This window comes from Nomascus leucogenys, chromosome 18 (genome assembly GCF_006542625.1).
Source record: "Nomascus leucogenys isolate Asia chromosome 18, Asia_NLE_v1, whole genome shotgun sequence".
In the NCBI taxonomy this organism is placed as follows: domain Eukaryota; kingdom Metazoa; phylum Chordata; class Mammalia; order Primates; family Hylobatidae; genus Nomascus; species Nomascus leucogenys.
Genome location: NC_044398.1, coordinates 62,174,652 through 62,196,497, shown reverse-complemented (window position 1 = coordinate 62,196,497; position 21,846 = coordinate 62,174,652). Strand labels below are relative to the sequence as shown.

The window sequence follows — 21,846 nt, the reverse complement described above, 5'->3', positions numbered from 1 at the left end:
ATCGCACTGATGATGTGGATAATTCTGATAATTCCACCATGATGTGGATAATTCTGATAAAGGTAAATCAATCAACACTGGAGGGATGCCACTTATGTAGTTTCTTTATCTTTTCATATTTTCCCCCCTCTCTGCTTAGGTCATTCTTTCAACGATGTATTCTGAAGTTTGTGTATTCACATGGGTAGGCTCTGCTGATTACCAAGCTGTGTGTCCTAGGTCAAGTTACATAATTCATTTTTCCCTTTGGTAGTCTCATTTCTCAAATGAAGACCTCCATATATTCTCAACAAGAAAATAATACACACTTTATAAGTTGTTAGAAAGATAAAATAAGACGATATTTGTAGAGTACTTAGCAGGGTGCCTAGAACAACATACACATATGACAACTGACAACCATTATTGTTACTGCTTTAATCATTACACCTAATAACAAGTAAGAAGGGTGATTCCTTTTCCCTATGTGTTTTTTGTTCATCATCCTTTAATGCTTTTGTACACTTTTTATTGTTTGCATTGAAATATGTTTTTTAATATTTTAAACATAATCCTAATATGGGGTATCACCACATTTAAATAATAAATAAGTTTAAAAACAAAAAAAAAGAATAATGCCTTTAATAAAGCCTAAATTTATAATTTCATTTTAACTAGCTATAAAATTTATGTTTTCACACTGAAATGAGGTCTTTCAGATACCAGTAAAAGGCTCTGGTGCAAATGTCTTAGAGTTTCACATTAGACAGTAGTCAATGATGAGAATGCCAACAAGATGGAAAATGTCTCAACGATTGCCAAAATGGTGGTGAGAGCCAAGAAATAACTGTGGGTAATATTTGTTTCTTAATTATCTGAAAGCCTCTACAGATCTTGCTATTCTCTAGATAATAAAAACCTTATGAATGAGAAAAATAATGAGAAGATCAGGGTAAGATCCTTGACAGAATATACTAAATTCAGAATATTTGTGGTTAATTTAAATGCTGGGGTAAATTGAGATGTCAACAACAACAACAACAAAATGAAAACATAATACTTTAAAAACATTCCGGCTGCGTGTGGTGGCTCATCCCTGCAATCCCAGCACTTCGGGAGGCCAAGGCGGGCGGATCACCTGAGGTCAGGAGTTTGAGACCAGCCTGACCAACATGGAGAAACCCTGTCTCTATTAAAAACACAAAATTAACCAGGCACATGCCTGTAATTCCAGCTACTTGGGAGGCTGAGGTAGGAGAATTGCTTGAACCAGTGAGGTGGGGGTTGCAGTGAGCCGAGATCACACCATTGCACTCTAACCTGGGCAACAAGAGTGAAAACTCCGTCTCAAAAAAAAAAATTTCATACGTAGAAGCTTTATTATATTCTCTAAAAATATAGTCAAAACCAAATTAAACATTGATATAGTTTATCAATGTTTTGATTTAGGTGTCACCACCTAAATCTCATCTTGAATTCTATTTCCCATAATCCCTATGTGTCATGGGAGGGACCCAATGGGAGGTAATTGAATAATGGGGTGGTTACCTTCATGCTATTTTTGTGACAGTGAGTTAGTTCTCATGAGATCTGATGGTTTTATAAGGGGCTGCCCCCTTCACTGGGCACCTATTTCTCTCTTCTGCCACCATTTGAAGAAGGATGTGTTTGTTTCTGCTTCCGCCATGATTATAAGTTTCCTGAGGCCTCCCCAGCCCCGCAGAACTGTGAGTCAATTAAACTTCTTTCCTTTATAAATTACCCAGTCTTGGGCAGTTCTTCATAGCTGCATGATAACTAACTAATATAAACATTTTTCTATTTTTAAATACATTTCAAAAGGCAAAAGAAAAAGCAAAACATATTCATTTATTTTAGTAATCAAATATTATAGTTCCAGAATTGGCCTCCCAATTCTAACACACAGTCCTTGATTTCAGTATTTACCTCCTACTTGAGTTTGCCTTTGGTAAGAGGGATATATGTCTGTTAGCTGTAGCCAGAATGAAAAGAACTCAGCAATGCTTTTAAAATCCTTCTACTTAACTGATGAAGAAGTATTTCAACTTATGGGGGGAAAGTTTAGTGCTAAAAAAGACCAATGCAACCCTATTCACAATAGCAAAAACTTGGAACCAAGACAAATGCCCATCAACGATAGACTGGATAAAGAAAATGTGGCACATATACACCGTGGAATACTATGCAGCGATAAAAAAGGATGAGTTCATGTCCTTTGGAGGGACATGGATGAAGCTGGAAACCATCATTCCCAGCAAACTAACACAAGAACAGAAAACCAAACCCCACATGTTCTCGATCATAGGTGGGAGTTGAACAATGAGAACACATGGACACAGGGAGGGGAACATCGCACACCGGGGCCTGTTGCGGGATGGGGGTAGGAGAGGGATAGCACTAGGAGAAATACCTATTGTAGATGACAGGTTGATGGGTGCAGCAAACCACCATGGCATGTGAATACCTACGTAACAAACCCATATGTTCTGCATATGCACCCCAGAACTTGAAGTATAATAATAAAAAAAAAGTTCAGTGCAACCATTCAATATGGTAGCTAATCCTGGGGTGTTCTGGAACCAGCTCATATGAAATAAGGAGAGCCACTTTTTGCACACCTCTTTCCAATTCTACATTTAGTGATACCATGTTGCTAGCTCTAAACTGACTACTGTAGAAGTATTTATACCATGGAAACCAGCAAAGGCAATGCTACAAATCAAGGGTTTTTTGGTTTGTTTTTTTTTTTGTTTTGTTTTTTAAGAACCTATTACTAAACTTTTACAAGGAGACTGTTAACTTAATTCCTTGAACTATTGACTTGCATCTCTATGAGTCTAGAAACCTACTCTGTCTTGTTAACTGTTGTATCTTCAGGGTTCACAGCACCAAGTAGGAACTCAATAGTTATTTGTTTAAGAAATAAATGAACGGAATGTTTATACAATGTATACAATTAGAAAACCTATTTTACTCTTTTTAAATCCTTGAATGAAATTTAATTTATTTGCTGTATCTAAAGGCTGCACTATGACAGAACTAGTATAAGAATCCATTTCTCTTCATTTCTTAGTACTCTTTTTATGAAGATACACTGTCTATTTGGAGTTAGACTTTTTAATTGTATACCCAAATATATGTAAGCCACACAAATTAGAGTACTTTTATGAAGTAAATAGTGTTGATTAATAAGAACAAAATCAACTATCTCAATAATGAGTTAATACTCCAAAAAGCATTAATAAAAGCAATGTGCATCCTTAAGACATTGGCCAAAATAAAAATTTTTTTGCATTTCCAAAATGCTTTCTTTCCAGTGGTAATCTCATAAAGGCAGTATATAGGAAGAAATTATGTTAGTAAAGTATGTTTGTAATGTAATACATTGGTAATGTTAGTAATGATGTTAGTAATGTAGTAATGCGCAAAAGCTCATTCCTTTAAATATAAAGAAAAAGTAAGCAAACCATGCAACATAACGCATACTGTTCCAAATTCTGCATACTCACAGTATGGTAAGGAAAAAGGCATGCCTACTAAGCAAAATGTAGAAACCATATAAAACTCTGATGCAAAGACACTGGACACCACAGCAAAGATTTGACAGAACGCAAACCTCTCCAGAACTCCCACGTGTTGTGATGTAGCCACTCTGGACCAAAAGTTTTAGAGAAGTAAGATTAAGAAAGCAAGGTTTCCTGAGGTCATTAAAAACCATAATTTATAGTCTGGGACTGGTATAGATTCTGGAAGCTTACAGATGATAAAGTTTATTAAACAAAAGTGTTTGCTAGCCCCCAGGTTTGCAAGGAAACTAGATTTGATCTTTACTGCTGGGACTATGAAAACATGAAGTCTCAGAATTAAACAAAGTGAAGTTAAATACTATAAGAGACATATTCTATTTTTCATCTTTCATAGGCTTTTTACACCACATATTAACATAGACTTTTTATACCACATATTAACATTTTTGTATTATAGGCACATTTGAAGTTTTGCTGAAGTCTATGATTAACTAAATCTACTCTAGATAATTAATATTGAAATAATCCTTACATGTTTAAGCAAATAACTACATATTGTATAACATCAGTAATATTATCAAATATTATGAAGAACTAGGTAATTTACTCTGCTTTTTCAAAAATGGTAAGTAATATACCTAAGAGTTAATTCTCACACAACCTTATGAAGTAGGTGTGTTATTATTAGCCTAAGTTCAGAGAAGGTAAGTAAACTGCCAATATAATACAACTTATTAATAGTAAAAATAGGATTCGAAATCAGGCAGTTTGCCTTCATTCTGCACTTTTAACAACTGAACTCTACCGTCTATTGTGTTATCTATTTGCAGTATATTGCAAACTTGAAATGATATTTTACTTAAGTTTGAAACAAATGAAAGATAGCACTTCTACTAAAATGACATAAATAAAGGTATAGTATACTAACTGTATGCTGTTCTCTATAATAGCAAATCCCCTGCTCAGGTCAGTATAGCATAGCTGCTTAAGAAAAATGAATTAGGAATTGAATACTTAGAAGCAAAAGATTGTAAACATGTACTAAAATATTTTGTGTAAAAGCCACATTCTCAATCTTAATGTATGGTAATTAGTTTGGGTTCTTGATACTTATAACTACCCAAAAGAGAGTTGTGTAAGCCTAATCTTTGATCTTTGGTCCCAGAAAATCACTAAGCCAAAACTTGAAAAACTATCTCATTGAGGGACCAACACTTTGCTTCTCTGGGCACTTATGAGCAAATATTAATTTCACTTTATGGTATGAACCCTTTAAATGTTGTATGAGATTTAAATCAATTCCAATAAAGCAATTTCCTTGAAAACACATTGCTTATGTTAATGACCTGGTGTCTTGAGGTGCCTTCTATGAGGATTGAAAGAAATAATAATGGTAGAAAATTGAAAGAACAGAGACACTCACCCTAGTTTTGGCATCGATCTGACCGCCTCGATCCAGTAAGAGCTTCACCATGTTTGTATTTCCTCTTTTGGAAGCCACATGCAGAGGAGTGATTCCATTCTACACCACAGAAAGACCAAACAAGAGCTGATGGGTATGATAGGGCATGATGGCAATGCCTTTGTGTTAAAGGCCACAAAGGAAGTTGTGACCTATATGGTAATTTGATCCACAGTTTCTATTCTTTCTATGTCTTTGATTTTTAAGGAACAAAAATCACACAAACCACAAAACAATATAGTTAGAGAATGAAAAATGGGACGAAACTGCATAACTAAGTTAGTCAATAACTACAAAGTATGTATTGAATGTACAAGTTGCAGTCAAGAGACAAAGGGACCACTTTAGTGTAACAGAAACAAAAATTTAAAATCTACCTAAGATAGGGCCCTAGTGTAAAGTCTTTCTTTCTATAACACCATGCACTTAAAGAGTCTGACATGTTAAGTTTTATGATTCTTAAAAACAGAATACAAATATTTGGGTATTAATATCCAATATAAAAATGATTCTTAAAAACATCTCCTTCAAGTTGGGTGTGGTGGCTCATGCCTGTAATTCCAGCACTTTGGGAAGTTGAGGTGGGAGGATTGCTTGAAGCCAGGAGTTCAAGACCAGCCTGGGCAACATAGTAAGACCTCATCACTACAAAAAATTTTTAAAAATTAGCCAGGCATGGTAGTGTGTGCCTGTAGTCCTAGCTACTCAGGAGGCTGAGTCAGGAGGATTGCTTGAGCCCATGAGTTCAGGGCTTCAGTGAGACATGATCGTGCCCTTGCACTTCACCCTGGGCAACAGAGCCAGACCCTGTCTCTAAACAGCAACAACAACAAACAAATATCTCCTTCAGAACAATTTAGTAAGAAAAACAACTTGAAAATAACACAACATAGTTTCAGTGCAGATGACTTCTTAGTACAAAAACATTATACATACAAATTATATTTATTTATTTTATTGGCTATCACATGTCATCATTATGGCAAGGATATGTACCTGATTTTTTGTCTGTTGTAATTTTTGAATATTCATATTCTGCATTAACTGTATATTAACTATACTGATATATACCATTATCATGTAAGTGAATTCTTTCTAATAAAAGCATACCATGAAACATGTAACAATGTGACACCTTTTCTGTATTTTAGTAAGACTTCATTTGAACAAATTCTCAATTCACTAAAAACAATTCCCTATCAAATTGTGTGCCCTATAGTCATCATAAGACATGCTACTTATATATTTTATAGTTAACATTTTAACAGTTTAATTATTTATTGACATGACTTATCAGGATTCATGGCATGATCGTTAAATATAACTGTTCATACCGGTCAGAATTAATGTCATCCTTAACTATTGGAAATAATTTGTGCATGAGTTTACAACATTTTTATTTTCTGCTTAAGCCAAGATGACTTCTTGTGATTTAAAAAAAGAGAATGAAAAATCTAGTATCTCCAGCACAGACCCAGGTAAGGAAAAAGAAATAAAATCTTTAATAAAGCCGTTGGTGTTCCTTTTTACTTTCTTAAAATATTCATTTACTGCTATCTAGAATGAGAAACAATTTCAATCCATACCCTGGCTGTGAAGTCCACAGCAGCTCCCCGGTTTAGAAGAAGAGTTGCCACGTTGACATTTCCATAATGTGCAGCTATGTGCAAAGGGGTAAAACCACTCTATGAAAGCAAAGATATGATAATCAGTATAGCGCTTCACTTTTCTATGTTGCAGCCATTGTATTAGTGAAGAAAGTCACATGGTAACGGTCTACCTAATATATAAGCAATAATAAATGCTTTAGTAAGATCTTAAATCTTAATGTTATAAGGTGGTACATGAACATATAAAAAAGGTAAATAAATATTCTACATTTATTGGCTTAATATTCATGACATATTTTTAATTATCTTAAATATTTATCTATTTATAAGAGTTGTTGTTTATACAAAACAATGTTTCTTAAGTTGGTTTTGCATACTGAAGAAAACCAGAATATGATTAAACAACGTAAGGTTTCAGCCATAGGATTAACATATCAAAGAATTTTTTAATGTCTTTTCAGAGAAGATTCAAGAAAACCAGTGTTTTTGTTTTATTTTTGTTTTAAAAAAGCAGTATTGGTTGACATTATACTTTTGGAAGCATGAAAATATGTTGAAAAATTCTTACAAAGGATATAGAATTTGTTCCACATCATTTACACTGTCATGATATTCCTATACCCTTTTACAACTGTGTAGCAAGATTATGTTGTTATCATGATGAAATAATTAAAAATTAAACAATATACTTGGCATCAATAGAAATATAAAAGGAAGAAAAAAGTTCAGCTCCCTCCAATTGTGAATGTTAAACAAATTTTATCAATACAATAAAATGTAATTTAACCAACCAGGTTAAATCAACTATATGGGCATTACAGAACTGTTTACTCTCAAAATGTTTAAAAAATAAGTCTGAAAATATCAAATAAAAAAATATATTTCCTTTTCTTTCTTTTTCTGATGAAAATCTAGTTGAAAATTGTTGCCATCTTTGCTACAGAAGCATATTAACTCTTTTCTTATTAAAGTACACAAAGATCTGATAATTTTTCTTACTCTCCAGAATTTTCACTACTTAACAAAAGATTATGGGAAAAATAGGAACTGTTATTTGGCTATCACATCTTGCAGTTTTTGGGTTACTTGGTATTGCTCTCTTTTACTTGAAATGAACTACGATGTTTACTGTATTGTTTTAAGAAATATTTTCAAAATTACAACCTTTTTTTTCTATTGAGTTGATATATAGGCTTTGGTGACTTTGTTTTAAAAACACCCTAAATAAGCATTCAGATACCTTAGGTAATGAAAATTTGTGCTATTACTGTAGCAACATTAGATACAAATAATTTCTTACTTAGAGAGAAGCAAGACACAAAATAAGAACAGTAACTATTAATCCAAATCCCATATCTATGATCAAGATATTTTTATTTTGCATTTACATAATGCCAATATTCACGTCAAAATGGAGGGGAAAATCAGCTCCCAACCTGGCTGTTATTTTATAAAATGTCAAATTTTTATATTTTAGGAAATAATTGACTAAATTCATTTCATTTTTATCTTGATATTTCCTGTCACTCAGACATATCCTGAGTGTATGTCTATTACTGATGTTACAATTTAGTTTCAGAAAAACATACTGAGGCTGGGTGAATCATTTTCAAAGTATTTAAATACAGTAATATCATTTGCAAAAATAAACTAACTTATTGTCTGATACAGCCTCATTGATCATTCATAATGATACCCAGGCTGTCAATCTTGGATCAGCACAAAACTAGTATCAGCCCTTCAGAGGAATTCTTCCCTGATTAACATGGAAGTAGGAGGCAGAGTTCACATTTCTACAGGATTAGACGAAGGGGTTTCTCTTCTTTTTACTCTATTGTCTTCAGGCAAATATTTATAACTCAGTAAAAATCCACCCAAACTTCTGCTTTCACAATGTTTAAAGCCAATACTGCTTTCAAAAATGTATCTTAAATAATCACCAAAAAGCATCTAAGAAATTAAAGATATTGAAATTAGTTATTAAGATATCAAATTGTATGGTTCCAGTTGTGAACAAGTTCACCAAACAGTTGGGCTTTCCGTTGTCTCTGACCTAGGTTCCATGCAAAGATAGGGAACAAAAGAAATAACACAAATAATTCAAGTATACTCTGTGAGAATGCTCAAAAGTCCACAACCTAGTCATCAAGCAAGATGATAGTCTAAAGAATCCCCTCAGCAAAACAATAATGGACCTACATAAAAAGTCACTTGTTTTTGAGTGTAGGTAAATTTGTGTAATATACATCAACAATGTCTGTGTTAGTGTCTCTCTCTGTAGCAACGGCCAAGGAGAGACTACTAAATACATACATATACAAACACACCATACTGAGAGACTTCTGAACTTAATGTTCTTATTGATTGATGTGACTTATTTTGGAATGTGGAAAATATACGATTCTCTGACAAGTATTTTAAGACTTACAAGAAAAAGCAATTGGTCTGCTCTTGATATGCTCAATAACATCATTTATTATATAAATGTGGTAAAGAAAAAGAGCACACAGAAAAAAAAGGGGGCAACAGCAATTAGATAAAAAGACAAAACACAGTGGCAGAGAAACTTCCCAAATTTTCACTTCCTTAAAACTCTAACCTGAGAATTCTCATTAAGGAAATAAAATCATATATCTTCTTGACAATAAGTTAATAGTAAAGCTCACTCATTAAACTATATGTTAAGAAAGAGTTTCATTTCATTCTCTAATAGCCTATTTAAATAGTTTTACTGATAAAAATAATGCTTCAAATATATGTTACATTAAATATCTTTGAATTATCAGTTTGCCTTCATTATGGGAAAGGTTTTCAAATTAATTTCCCATTAATCAAACTTCTAATCATTAGTATGAATTAGTGAGCATTTATTCTAATTGGGCAAAAACTAAAAATAAAGACAAGGTAAATTTTGGTATAACCACAATACTGTACCTCAGTTGTCCTATTCACCATCATCTGAAGCAGTGTTGTTTGGGAGAAAGAGGGAAGATATTACACAATGCAAAATTACGGAAACAGTCAATCTGCTCACTGCAATTGGGTATACTGTTCCAACATGCCAAAATGCATTCTACTGAAAGAAGACATCCCCAAGCAATACACAATACAATTTTATCTTTTAAATTCTATTATTTGTGACTATAAACAGAATAAGAAAGCAGATTTCTAAAAAGCTCAACCTCATCTTTTAAAGAAAATTATCTTGCATTTAATTTTGTAGATGGTCCCCTTCTTTCTGAAATACCTTTGAATGTCATTTATCTCTTTTTATGACCAGAAATAATTTTGCATTATCACCATGGCCTACTTCTTTATCATCCCCCAGGAGGAGTCTGGCAGCCAAAGAGTTCCTTTCCACAAATGTGTTCAGCTTTAAGTACCTTGGATTGTACGTCAGCATTGTGGTCATTCTGAAGCAGGAGTGCAGCAGATTTGGTGTCGTCTTTCCTAGCGGCAATATGCAGAGCTGGCAGCCTCACTTTCCCTTTGGTGTCATTCTCCAAGAGGATGGCCACCGCCTGGTTGTGTCCTTGCTGGAGTGCCACAGCTAGAGGAGTAAAGCCATCCTGGTAAAATAGAAGGTAAAAATTGTCTGTTAACATCTTTAGATGCTAGAGATTTAGTTCTAAGCAATGATGGCTCTAATCTTTAATGATCAAGATTGACAACCAAAAGAATAAAATATTATTGGGAAGATTAGAAGCAGATTATAACCAGTTATCCATCATATTATGGAATAGTTTAATCAGATGGCTTTCCTAATTTCTATTCTATACATTTTGAAAAACATCCACATTCCTTAACAAACATACTACATACAGGATATGCTTAAATGTACGGTTACAATCGAAAAACAAAAGTGAGAACCAATCCTAAATAATGCCTCTGTAGGTAAAGCAGAAAAGTGGGAAGGGTAGAAAGAATGGAGACCAAGTCTGACCGGGAATCAAAGATATGGTGACTGAGACAGGGAAATAAAATATATGATTGACTATGCAGGTTATTAAACATCTCTGAATGGTTAGGGAAAAAAGCCTCTGGGGATGGAGTTGTCTATTACCAGTTCAATTTTGGAAGTTTAGGGAACAATATGATCTAAAACTCTGGCAAATTAGGCTAATGTATTAATTATGCTCTTAATAGTTGAATTTTATATTATTTTGACCATTTAGACATAAAATTACATGTGCTAGGTAATGTAGAAAAACCTGTTTTTCAATTCTAAACTTAAAAAGACAGCTTAAAAAATAGTAGCATGGAAAGTGAAAAGGTAGAGAAAACTTAGTTACAGATAATCATGCTAGAAAACTTGAAAAGCTATCTTTTTCTCTCTAGAAACAAGTATTCAGTTCCTGGAAAGGTGACATGTACATCAAAAAATTATATATTTTAGGCTCTACTTATGTGAAAGAAAAAAAAAACACCCTTAATCCACAAAAGTTGGAAAACAAGTCTCAAAGTCAGAAGTTTCCATTCACATAGAGAAAAAAATATGGGCAATAGAATGGTAAATTGAAAGACTGCATTCTAGGCCAGGTGGCGTGGCTCACATCTGTAATCCCAGCACTTTGGGAGGTTGAGGCGGGTAGATCACCTGAGGTTCAGGAGTTCGAGACGAGCCTGGCCAACATGGTGAAAACCCATCGCCTCTAAAAATACCAAAGAAAAAATTAGCTGGATGTGGGGCATGCACCTGTAATCCCAGCTACTTGGGAGGCTGAGGCAGGAGAATCGCTCGAACCCAGGACTGCATTCTAGAGACAATGGTAATTTACCACAATTTAACTACTCCATTTTTTTCCAATAATAATTTTTTTAAAGTCACTGCAGACTTCTGAGGAAAAAATAATTTTCCTCAAGTGTGTTGTATCATGTATGCAGTACCAGCAATAATAATTTTTTTAATAATAACTGAATTTTAAACACAACACATTACTTCACAGAATGGAAGAGTAAAGCATGTAGTATCTTAAGATGAAAAATAGTAGCCTGAATTTAGAACTTTGTCTGGCACAAATTAAATGCTCTGTGAATGAGAAAAGCACAGACTCATTATCAAATACATATTTAAATGTATTACCTCCTGCAGCACCGTGATAGTTTATATTAAAAGAGTGTGAAACTCATCTTTTTCTTAGAGATGAGGCATTTGCTCACAGAACAGAATGTCATTAAAAAGTTTTTGGCCTTTAATTTTGGTAACATTTAGGAAGAAGGAAGAGAGTAGAGAAATACTGTATAAAAATGGTACTGGAGAGATTTGAGAACTCCCTTCTGAGTATTTAACCTTGGATCTTCACCATGTAGATTTCATTCTAATCTGTACTGCATGGGACAAGGCTAAACATTTGGAATGATTTGTTCAAGTGCCTCAACTAAAAGGAAATCCATATTAAAGTTTGGTAGCTTCCTTTTTCATCATTTATTTACCAATGCTAAGTGCCATAATTATGGGAAATTTTAAAAATTTAAATATTTCTTCTCAGTCATGAATTTCATTGCCACATTGAATAATCTCACAATTATTTGACTTTAAAGTGATCATAATGTCTTGATTAGTCATTAATTTTTGCAAATTAGCTACCAACCAGCTCAGGGCAAGTCCCTTCTTTAGGCATATTGACACATGGGCACATAAGACTGTAGAAGGTATTTAGCAATATAACACAGGATATCAAATGGTAATCAACCATACAGCCCTGTAAAAACATTATTTTTTTTTTACAGAATGATGCACGAAAAAGGAATATGTAAAGATTTGTCCATGTGTGTTTTTTGATAACCATTAGTGCAGGCATTGAGAGGTTAATCAATTAAGCTTATACATTCAATCTGAAAAAAGTAATTTTAATTATTTAAATGACTGTCTAAAATGAAACAAATAATAGGTATATAATGTGTCTAAGCTAGAATTTAAAACCTCACATGATTTATTTGCAAAAGCCACATTTCCTTGTGGAATCAGAGAGGATTTTCACTTTCTGGGGATCAGAGTGTAACATGGCCTCTACTGATGCAATGTACATAAAAGGGTATTTTTGGAACCAAATGGGAAATGCTACAGTGGTCTTGACCAAAGGAGCCAGGAGCTATGAGACAGCTGGGAATGCCAGCGAGTTGAGTTCTCCTAAATCCTACACTAGAAACCTTAAGTCTATTTGGTAAATAGAAGCACTGTAGCATAAAGGTTTCATCTGGTAAATGATTCTGCTTTCAAGGAAATCAAAATCAAATAAAACAAATATAGTTTTTTTTTGGTATATTTCTCAGAGGCCCTGATGCAAAGATGCAGTCTCATATTGTTACCTGAGCTCTGCCTGAAGATATTCACATGGTACTCATGGACAGAACTAGTGTCTGATTTGGGAAAAAAAAGGTCCCAAATCATAAAAATCACACTCTATCCAAGTGGCAAGAGTATAAAATCTGTGTGTATTGAATAGAGAACTCAAAAACATTTCATACTGGGTAGTTGTGTTTTCCAGTCATAGGTAGAAAACATGGTCTCATTAACAGTGATTTCTTGGATTTTTTTTTTTTTAACTAATGAGAATAAGCTGTCAGAAAGTTGTTGCAATTGGCTCCATAAAAAGTTTTCTCCCAAAGGGACTGGAAAACGATTTATTACATTTTAATAACTTCTCCTTCTAATGCAGCATAGAAGGGAGTTCATGTCCTCAAGACTTAATTGTCCAGAAAGGAAGGCATATTAGACATTAAAAATTATCTTAAGATAGTTTCTGGGTAACAAGAATCCACCAGTCATCTTTCACTTCAGGCCAGGAGTTTTGAAATTTTATCAGTGGGGCCACAAAATATGAAATAAGAAAAGCCAAGCCCATATACTCTGGTTGAAAGAGGTGAGAAGAGGCATGTCTCAGGGAAGCTCTCTTCCTCTCCTCTTCCATGTCGCCCACTCCCAACCTTCCAGTGGCCCCAAGCACAAGGGCTTCTGGAGCATCACTTGAAATCACTGCCCCAGACAGCCATTGAACTTGCTCCTTAATCTGCCTAAGCAAAAATGAGAGGGAAAATACAAAGAAAATGGAATAAGAAATGCTTAGGAAAGAAAACTGATATTCTCAGGGTCCCTGCCCACTCCCACTTCTTATGTCCAGATGTCCTGGAACTCTTTAAAACTAGACTGATTTTGAACATTCTATTCAGTTGTTGTCATAATCAGTCACACAACCATGTGCCATAATTTGTGCTTCAATAAGGTACAGGGTTTTTTTTTAGTGACATTCCTCATGAAACTGTGCTAACACAGATACTTACGAATTATTTCTGATGATAAAAAAATTGTTTCTTTAAGGAATTATATTGGATCCTAACAAAGATAAAATATTGGTGAAAAGAGATGAGTAGAATTTACTGTAATCGAATTTTAGAATGGTACAAACCTCCCAAAAGGTCAGAGGATGGAAAATTAATGGAAGCATGATTTTAAGCAAGAATAAATAGACACGAATCCAAAATGAAGGCATAAACTGATGGAACTCTGTGCACAAACCTGAGTCATTTGTTCACAGCCACTGTTGCGATTATAATAGTAACATGAACATTCCTAGCATATTTTAGACAAAGTAATGGAGATTATTTGCAGCCTGATATAAAGAATATGGACATTAAGATCAAAGAATTCAAGGCTTTAGGGCTGACAGTCTTACCTCTGTAGCAGTGCTCTGATTAGCTCCATTTTCCAGCAAATATTTTACAACATCAATGTGATTCTCTTGGGCAGCCATGTATAAAGGAGTAAAGCCATTCTGAGGACAAGTAATAAAAAAAGATATCTTCAATCATTTGTATGAGAGAGAACACTATGAAGTAAACCTTTGACATAGTGAAGCTATATAAAATACTTTCATACTGAATAAATTATACACATATTTACCATTATAAAGCTAGACAAAATCGCAGTGAACCAAGCCCCATACACAATTCCTAAAGCAATGAGGAAAAAGAGCTAAGGAAGATAGTTTCCCTCATTTCCTGTCTTCATTTCAGTACCAGAGTCACATTTCTCATCAGCTAACACTGTGTTAAAGATATCTTAGTGGCCAGGCTCAGTGGCTCATGCCTATAATCCCAGAACTTTGGGAGGCCGAGGCAGGTGGATCACAAGGTCAGGAGTTCGAGACCTGCCTGGACAATGGTGAAACCCCGTCTCTACTAAAAATACAAAAATTAGCCGGGCATGGTGGTGCATGCCTGTAATCCCAGCTACTCGGGAGGCTGAGGCAGGAAAATCGCTTGAACTTGGCAAGCAGAGGTCAGTGAGCTGAGATCAGGCCATTGCACTCCAGCCTGGGTGACAGAGTGAGACTGTCTCAAAAAAAAAAAAAAAAAAGATATCTTAGTGTCTTTAGCATATTTGGTATCTCAGCATCTGTATAAGTTCATAACATATGGAATTATCACTATAGCATCTTTATAAAATAACATCTATATAATGTCTTCTGTATTTATCATTCATAAACTGTTTAAACAGACCATGGTCATCTTGAATATACAGAGTTTGGTTAGCACCCTTAGTGAAGTAATTTACGACTCATAACAGAATAGGCTAGGAGAGACTACAAATTTGATTGAACATGTAAAAGTCTTGGCTGGGTGCGGTGGTTCACGCCTGTAATCCCAGCACTTTGGGAGGTCGAGGTGGGTGGATCACAAGGTCAGGAGTTCGAGACCAGCCTGGCCAATATGGTGAAACCCCATCTCTACTAAAAATACAGAAAAATTAGCCGGGCATGGTGGCACATGCCTGTAATCCCAGCTACTCGGGAGGCTGAGGCAGGAGAATTGCTTGAATCCGGGAGGCGGAGATTGCAGTGAGCCGAGATCGCGCCACTGCACTCCAGCCTGGGTGACAGAGCGAGACCCTGTCTCAAAAAAAAAGAAAAAAAAAAAAAGAAAATGTTAAAGTCTATATTTCAGTGTTCTGACTGAGGTAGCATGGTTTATATGGAACATCTTTATATTGTTTTTTAAAGCCATTTTGAAATTCTATCATTCATTCTCACATTCACTTACACAGTTATTTACTAAAATACAGCTACTGGTGGCTAGGCTATCGCTGAGCTACAGTGATAAATAAGACAGACACATGCACCCTAATGGAGCACACACTATGGTAATATTATAACATTATTATAGGCATAGATTTTTAAAATCACTGAAATTGTATAACATGAGTTTAAAATTAAATTTGAATGGGCAAATTTTCTTTTCATCAGAGCCTTAGGAATATGTAATGTCTCATTAAGGAAAAAACCTACAAAACCTTCTTGTGAAATAATTCATAAGCTCTCAAAACCATGTCAGACCTTAAACATAGATGATTCCTTAAACTTTCCATGCATTAACGAGAATAAGTAAAAACACAGATCAGCGTTCAGAGATGTTTAAAAATTAAAAGAGGAGAAAACTTTTTTTTTTTTTTGAGACGGAGTCTCGCTCTGTCACCCAGGCTGGAGTGCAGTGGTGCAATCTTGGCTCACTGCAACCTCCGCCTCCCAGGTTCAAGTGATTCTCCTGCCTCAGCCTCCAGAGTAGCTGGGACTACAGGGAGAAAACATTTTTTAAAGATACTTTTTTGGAAATAAAAATTCTTCTGTATACATTGTATAAGTGTGGAAACATTATTTAAAATGGCCAACATCCAGCAAAATATAGAGTATACAAGTAGACCAAGTAGAGTGATTTTAAATTAGATTATAGAAGAAATTCTTCAGGCTTCAAATGTTGGACGAAAATTTAGAACTAAAAAAGAAATACAAGAGGAATGAATTAACAATGTTGTAGGATTCAGGAATAACTTGCTAGCTGGATAGCATATTTTAAAAAAAAAACACAGTAAGCAGGTGAAATCTTGTGTATTTTAAGAACACTGAAGAGGTGGCGGAAGGATAGAATTAGAGATTCAAAGGAAGGGAAAGCCAGTGAGGATGGTTAAAAACAATGAGTGGGCGTGGAATGGGGCTCTTTCATGACAAGCAAAAGGCAGGGATGAAAATAAGAGAAAAAGAACTTTTAATAGAGTAAAACAATTTGCTAACATGCTTTCCTCTGACAGTCTTGTAGATAGATCAAGAGAAAGGGAATCAGGCAGAGGTCGCCAGATCAGCAGGAGAACGGAGATGTACCATGCTGAGGTCCCTGCCTGAGAAAGGACCCTGCCCTGGGTCCTGAGCTTTAGAGGGACCTCCTCTGGCTGGGCACAGCAAAGAATCCTGAGGGCCAAGAAGACATGCTCACCATGACCCCACAGCTCCCCCATTACCAGAATCCCTGCCTAAGTGTTCCCAAGTGTGGCTCCAGTGCTCACTCACACTTCTTCCTTGGGTTCATCCTCTCAAGTGTCCATTGGTATGCACACCCTTCGGGAGGCAGAATGATGGCCCCCACATATGTCCACATCCTAATCTCTGGAACCTGCAAATGCTACCTAATTTGGCAAAAGGAACTCTGTAGATGTGAAGTTAAAAAATTGGAGATGAGGAGGTTATCCTGGATTATCCAAACAGGCTCTATGTAATCACTGGGGTCTTTACAAGAGCAAGACAGAAGGCAAAGAGGAGAGAAGATGCTACGCTGCTGGCTTTGGAGATGGAGGATGGGGCCATGATCCAAGAATGCAGCGTTAGAAGCTGAGAAAGGCAAGGAAAGGGATTCTCACGTAGAGCCTCCGGAAGGAAACAGCAATGCCAACACCTTGGTTTTAGTTCTGTAAGACTATAATTTCCAATACTAAAAAAAGAATAAATCTGTGTTGTTTCAAGCCACTGGTGTTGTAGTAATTTGTTACAGTAGCAACAGGTATATAATACACAGCTTTCAAGTTGTTTGCTAGGGAAGGTAAAAATGGGAGATGAACAAAGCTTGAATATGTGCAGGTTGGTGTGTCCACACCCTTACATGTGATGCTCCTGTCACGCAGATGGAGTCAGGGATAGGAGTAGAAAGGGGACTGGGTAGTAGGACCCCGGGATTGGCATTGCCCTCATCACAGTCCTGTTTGCAACTCCGAGCATTCCAAGATGTCTAATTTTGGACCTGTCATGATTTACCTGTCAAAGTGGGAGATACTTAACCATTTTTTAGCTTGATATGTAGCTTTTAATTTTAAAAAAATATATTGCAAGCAGGACTGTTTTGCATTCCTTGTCCTGGGACCTACAAAGAGATGAGCTAAAGTTAGAAAAAAGGAGGGGAATATCAAGGTTTATAAAAAATATCAAGGGAGACTACTGGGTATCTACCCAGAGGAAAAGAAGTCATTATACAAAAAAGATACTTGCACACACGTTTTTATAGCAGCACAATTCACAGGTGCAAAAATATGGAACCACCCCAAATGCCCATCAATCAATGAGTGGTTAAAGAAACTGTGGTATGTATATATACCATGTACTAATACCCATCCATAAAAAGGAACAAAATAATGGCATTCGCAGCAACCTAGATGGAATTGGAGACCATTATTCTAAGTGAAGAAACTAAGGAATGGAAAACTAAACATCGCATGTTCTCACTTTTAGGGGGAGCTAAGCTATGAGGATGCAAAGGCATAAGAATGATACAATGGACTTTAAGGACTTGGGGGAAAAGGGTGGGAGGGAGCTGAGTGATAAAGACTACAAACTGGGCACAGTGTATTCTGCCCGGGTGATGGATGCACCAAAATCTTAGAAATCACCACCAAAGAACTTATTCATGTAACTAAATACCACCTGTTCCCTTAAAACCTATGGAAATAAAAAGTTAAAACAAAACAAAAAAATCAAGGAAGAAAGTATCAAGTATATGGGGAGAAGACTAATGATAGACAAACATTCAAGATCTTGGTTAGAGCATTTCACAAACATCACATGTGTGCCTTGCACCATGACCTTGGTGTGCTACAGCCTCCAGCAGAATAGGGGAGCAAATGTGAAGAATGATAAAAATGAAAGTGACTTATTGAGCTTCTGTTATATCCACTGTAAAAAATGCTTTGAATGTATCTCCTCAAATTATAGTGCCCTGTTTTGTCTGGGACAGCTCAAGTTTATCATAGTATCCTGAAGTAATTATTAATAGTGCCTCAGTTTGGATGATAAATGGCCTAATACTATATCTAATACTTAGAATAGTGCTGCAACATTTGTACTATTATCATTCAAACTGAGGCAGCTGAGGCTCAAATACCTACGTAATTAAGCCAAAGTCTTGCAGCTAATAAGTGATCTGGGAGTGACAGGCAGGTGGCAGTTACTGAATAGTCTCTTTCCTGTAATAGTATTAGGACTCCATCCTGTGGATGAATTTTCCTCAGCCTGGCTGTGTGATAGAATCTCCTGTAACAGCTTTTAAGAGTGCCTAGGTACCACTCTACCACCTCATCCCTACTGAATTGGAGTCTCCACGTGCAAAGCCCAAAAATGAGCATTTTTTTAAAAGCACATTTTTTAAATTGCCTTGAAAAGTTTGTTATAGGTGATGCAGAAAAGTTGAATGTATTTTGGTAGTAAGTACCATAATCACATTTGCATTTTAGAAAGTTCATTCTGGTGAAAACAGATGCCTTGGCTTGGGGTGCTAGGAGACAAGAATGGAAGTAGGTTGTCAATCAGCTCCTGCAGTACCCTTTGCAATAGTGTACATAAAAGATGAAGGAAGCTTTGGTTGGGAGATCGGAGAGTTGTTTATTGTTACAAAACATGTGAAGTAAGGCAATAAAGATTTACTACAGGTCCTTAAAATGTGGAAATTATTCTCTCTTAACTTACTGGTATTTAACAACAAAAAACAGCCCACTGGAGAATGTGAAACATGCCTCCGAGTAATTAGGACAAGGCATGGCAGCACTTTAACACCATTGTAAACTTTACAGGAAAGCATTTATCATCACATATTAATAGCTTAAGAACACAACTGTATTGGCTTCTGCGTATACGAATCCAGGTGCTTTCCAACACCTTATGTCTCTGTGTGTTTCTAAAAAGTCTCTGGTTGCATGTAGGTATGAAAATAGATGCATTTTCTCCTTTTTGGTATAAAACAGTCAAAGATATCCACAACCCAGGCTGATACTGGGTGGGTGAAATAAGTACGGCATTACCAGTTGTTACAGTAGTTCTGGTGTGACCAACAGGTGCCCCTAGCAACTGGTTATTAAATAGTTTGAACATTACTCCTGTCCATAGAAAACTATGAATTATTTCTTATTCATTATATTTACTCAACAAAAATATGTTTGGTGACTTTTCACTGCTAGGCATTGTGTTCAGCATTAATGATTCAGAGACAAAATTCAAGGTTCCTGTTTTGAGATTCACAGCCCAGAGACTGAGATGGACAAATTAGCAAAATTCTGTATTACTGTTTAGTGAACACCTCTATAATTAGTTTTTTTAAATTATGTGCTGGATATAAAGAGAACACAGATGAAAGACCCATAATTCAACTAGATAAGGAAATGGTATCTGAAGGAAGTTACTGGGAGTAACAGCTGGAAGACACTGAAGACACAGAAGTAGGAAAGGTATTTGAAAGAGAAGGAACACCGTGCAATGAGACAACACAGGACATACGGAAACTGACAAATAATGCATTGTTACTGGGGAGAAGCAGCTTAGATAGGCAGGGATCAGTCCCTGTCTGCCTTGCTGAGGAGTCTGAATTTTATTCTGAAAGTCTTGCGAGGAATTGGTTTTTGTACAGGGGTTTGACACAGACACATTTGCTTTTTAAAGATATTACTTGGCGAGGAATGGGGAGGATACATTGGAAAACGGAGGCCAGACTATAGTCCAGAGGAGTGGAAAGCAGGTGTTTGTTAAATCCCAAGAAGTGAGAATTACAAGTACTAATATGATTTTAGTATTTTAAAATGTAATTTACTCTTCATTTATTTATACTCTGCTTCATGATTAGGAAGATGAGCAGCACATTCAGTCTGTATTATTTATCAGTCATTGATAATACTTCTCAGGTTTATTAAACAGCTATAATGCTTTCCTTCAAATATAGAAATCATGCTGTATTTTAGGGAATTCAAACACTTATTACAAAAATATCTTCCCATTTACATTATAATATAACTATAAACCAGTAATCAGGTTTTAGCCAATGGTGAAAATTCCTTTTGGTAATTGGATTATCTTGGCAAATTGAATGTGCAAGAGCTAGTATTTATATTTTTACATATCAGATGTAGATTTAACGAAGCTTTTGGAAAATCTTTAAAGCAAGTAAATTTATTGATATTTGTAAGTCATTTCAAAGAAATTATACAGAGAAAAATACTGTTAATATACAAGGTAATGAATGGTTTAACACCAATGTTTTGGACAAGAACTTCAACTCTAAGCATTGTCATTATTAGGTAATGAAGGGTTTAACACCAATGTTTTGGACAAGAACTTCAACTCCAAGCATTGTCATTATTATCAATTTTAAAGAATCTTAACTTTTCAGACTTAATTTTCCTGGCATGCATAACTTTATTCTTCCTTTACACAAATGAAGATTCATCACTTGTTTGCCTTAAAAAGAGTGATCATATAAAGTTACTTTTATCTTAATATAAGAGTCAATGTTACTATTCATTTTCAACAGTCTTTATAGCACCAGATTTGTTCTAAAAATTATTCCTAGGCACTGGGGTGTCCTGCTCTCAAGAGTAAAAAAATGACAATTCACAGAATACATCTATATAGAATCATTTAAGGCTCCAGACATACTATAATTTCCAAAAGAGAAACTTGAATAAAATGCTGTTGGAATACTAAAGACTGAGCAATTAATTCCCTGAAGAAGGTATATTATGGCCCATGCACACAGATCAGAGAGAACATCAGGAGGTCTAAACGAAATCAGGATGGCAGATACAGAGAAAGTGGAATGTTCTTTATTGTTCTTTTCTCTTCTTGCTCCATTGTCTCTCAAAAGATGTGTTTGTAGGGGAAGTATGAGTGTCTTTGCTGCAGACACATATTTCACTTGGGGGATTTTGTCCTCTAAACCTGAGTCTAATGAATAGTGAAAGAACAGTAAGAGAAATTACTAGCGTGGGTAAAAGCCAATGCAAGAATGCATCTTGAAAAGAATTCTTACAGGCCTTAAAAAAAAAAAAAAAATTCAAAGATCTCTCAGCCAGAACTTAATATAGAAAACTACAATTTTACCACTTAATATAGAAAACTACAATATTACCACTCAGCTAAAGATAGACCTTAGGTAATTTCATAGATGATGC

The 21,846-nt window shown here is 35.4% G+C and overlaps 1 protein-coding gene across 50 annotated transcripts in view; it reads right to left on the bottom strand.

The window, feature by feature from the left end:
* ANK2 (ankyrin 2) overlaps positions 1–21,846 on the bottom strand; it is a 689,728-nt gene that overhangs the window by 136,612 nt on the left and 531,270 nt on the right. For 47 of the 50 annotated variants that reach the window (XM_030799037.1, XM_012502792.2, XM_030799074.1 and 44 more), the window contains 5 exons: positions 14,273–14,371; positions 9,983–10,168; positions 9,534–9,557; positions 6,576–6,674; positions 4,951–5,049 (listed from right to left, as the gene is read on the bottom strand). In XM_030799037.1, the coding sequence (XP_030654897.1) occupies positions 4,951–5,049; positions 6,576–6,674; positions 9,534–9,557; positions 9,983–10,168; positions 14,273–14,371 (507 nt within the window). The remainder of the gene's footprint in view (positions 1–4,950; positions 5,050–6,575; positions 6,675–9,533; positions 9,558–9,982; positions 10,169–14,272; positions 14,372–21,846) is intronic. The other 3 variants (XM_030799070.1, XM_030799082.1, XM_030799086.1) reach the window with 1 other exon arrangement.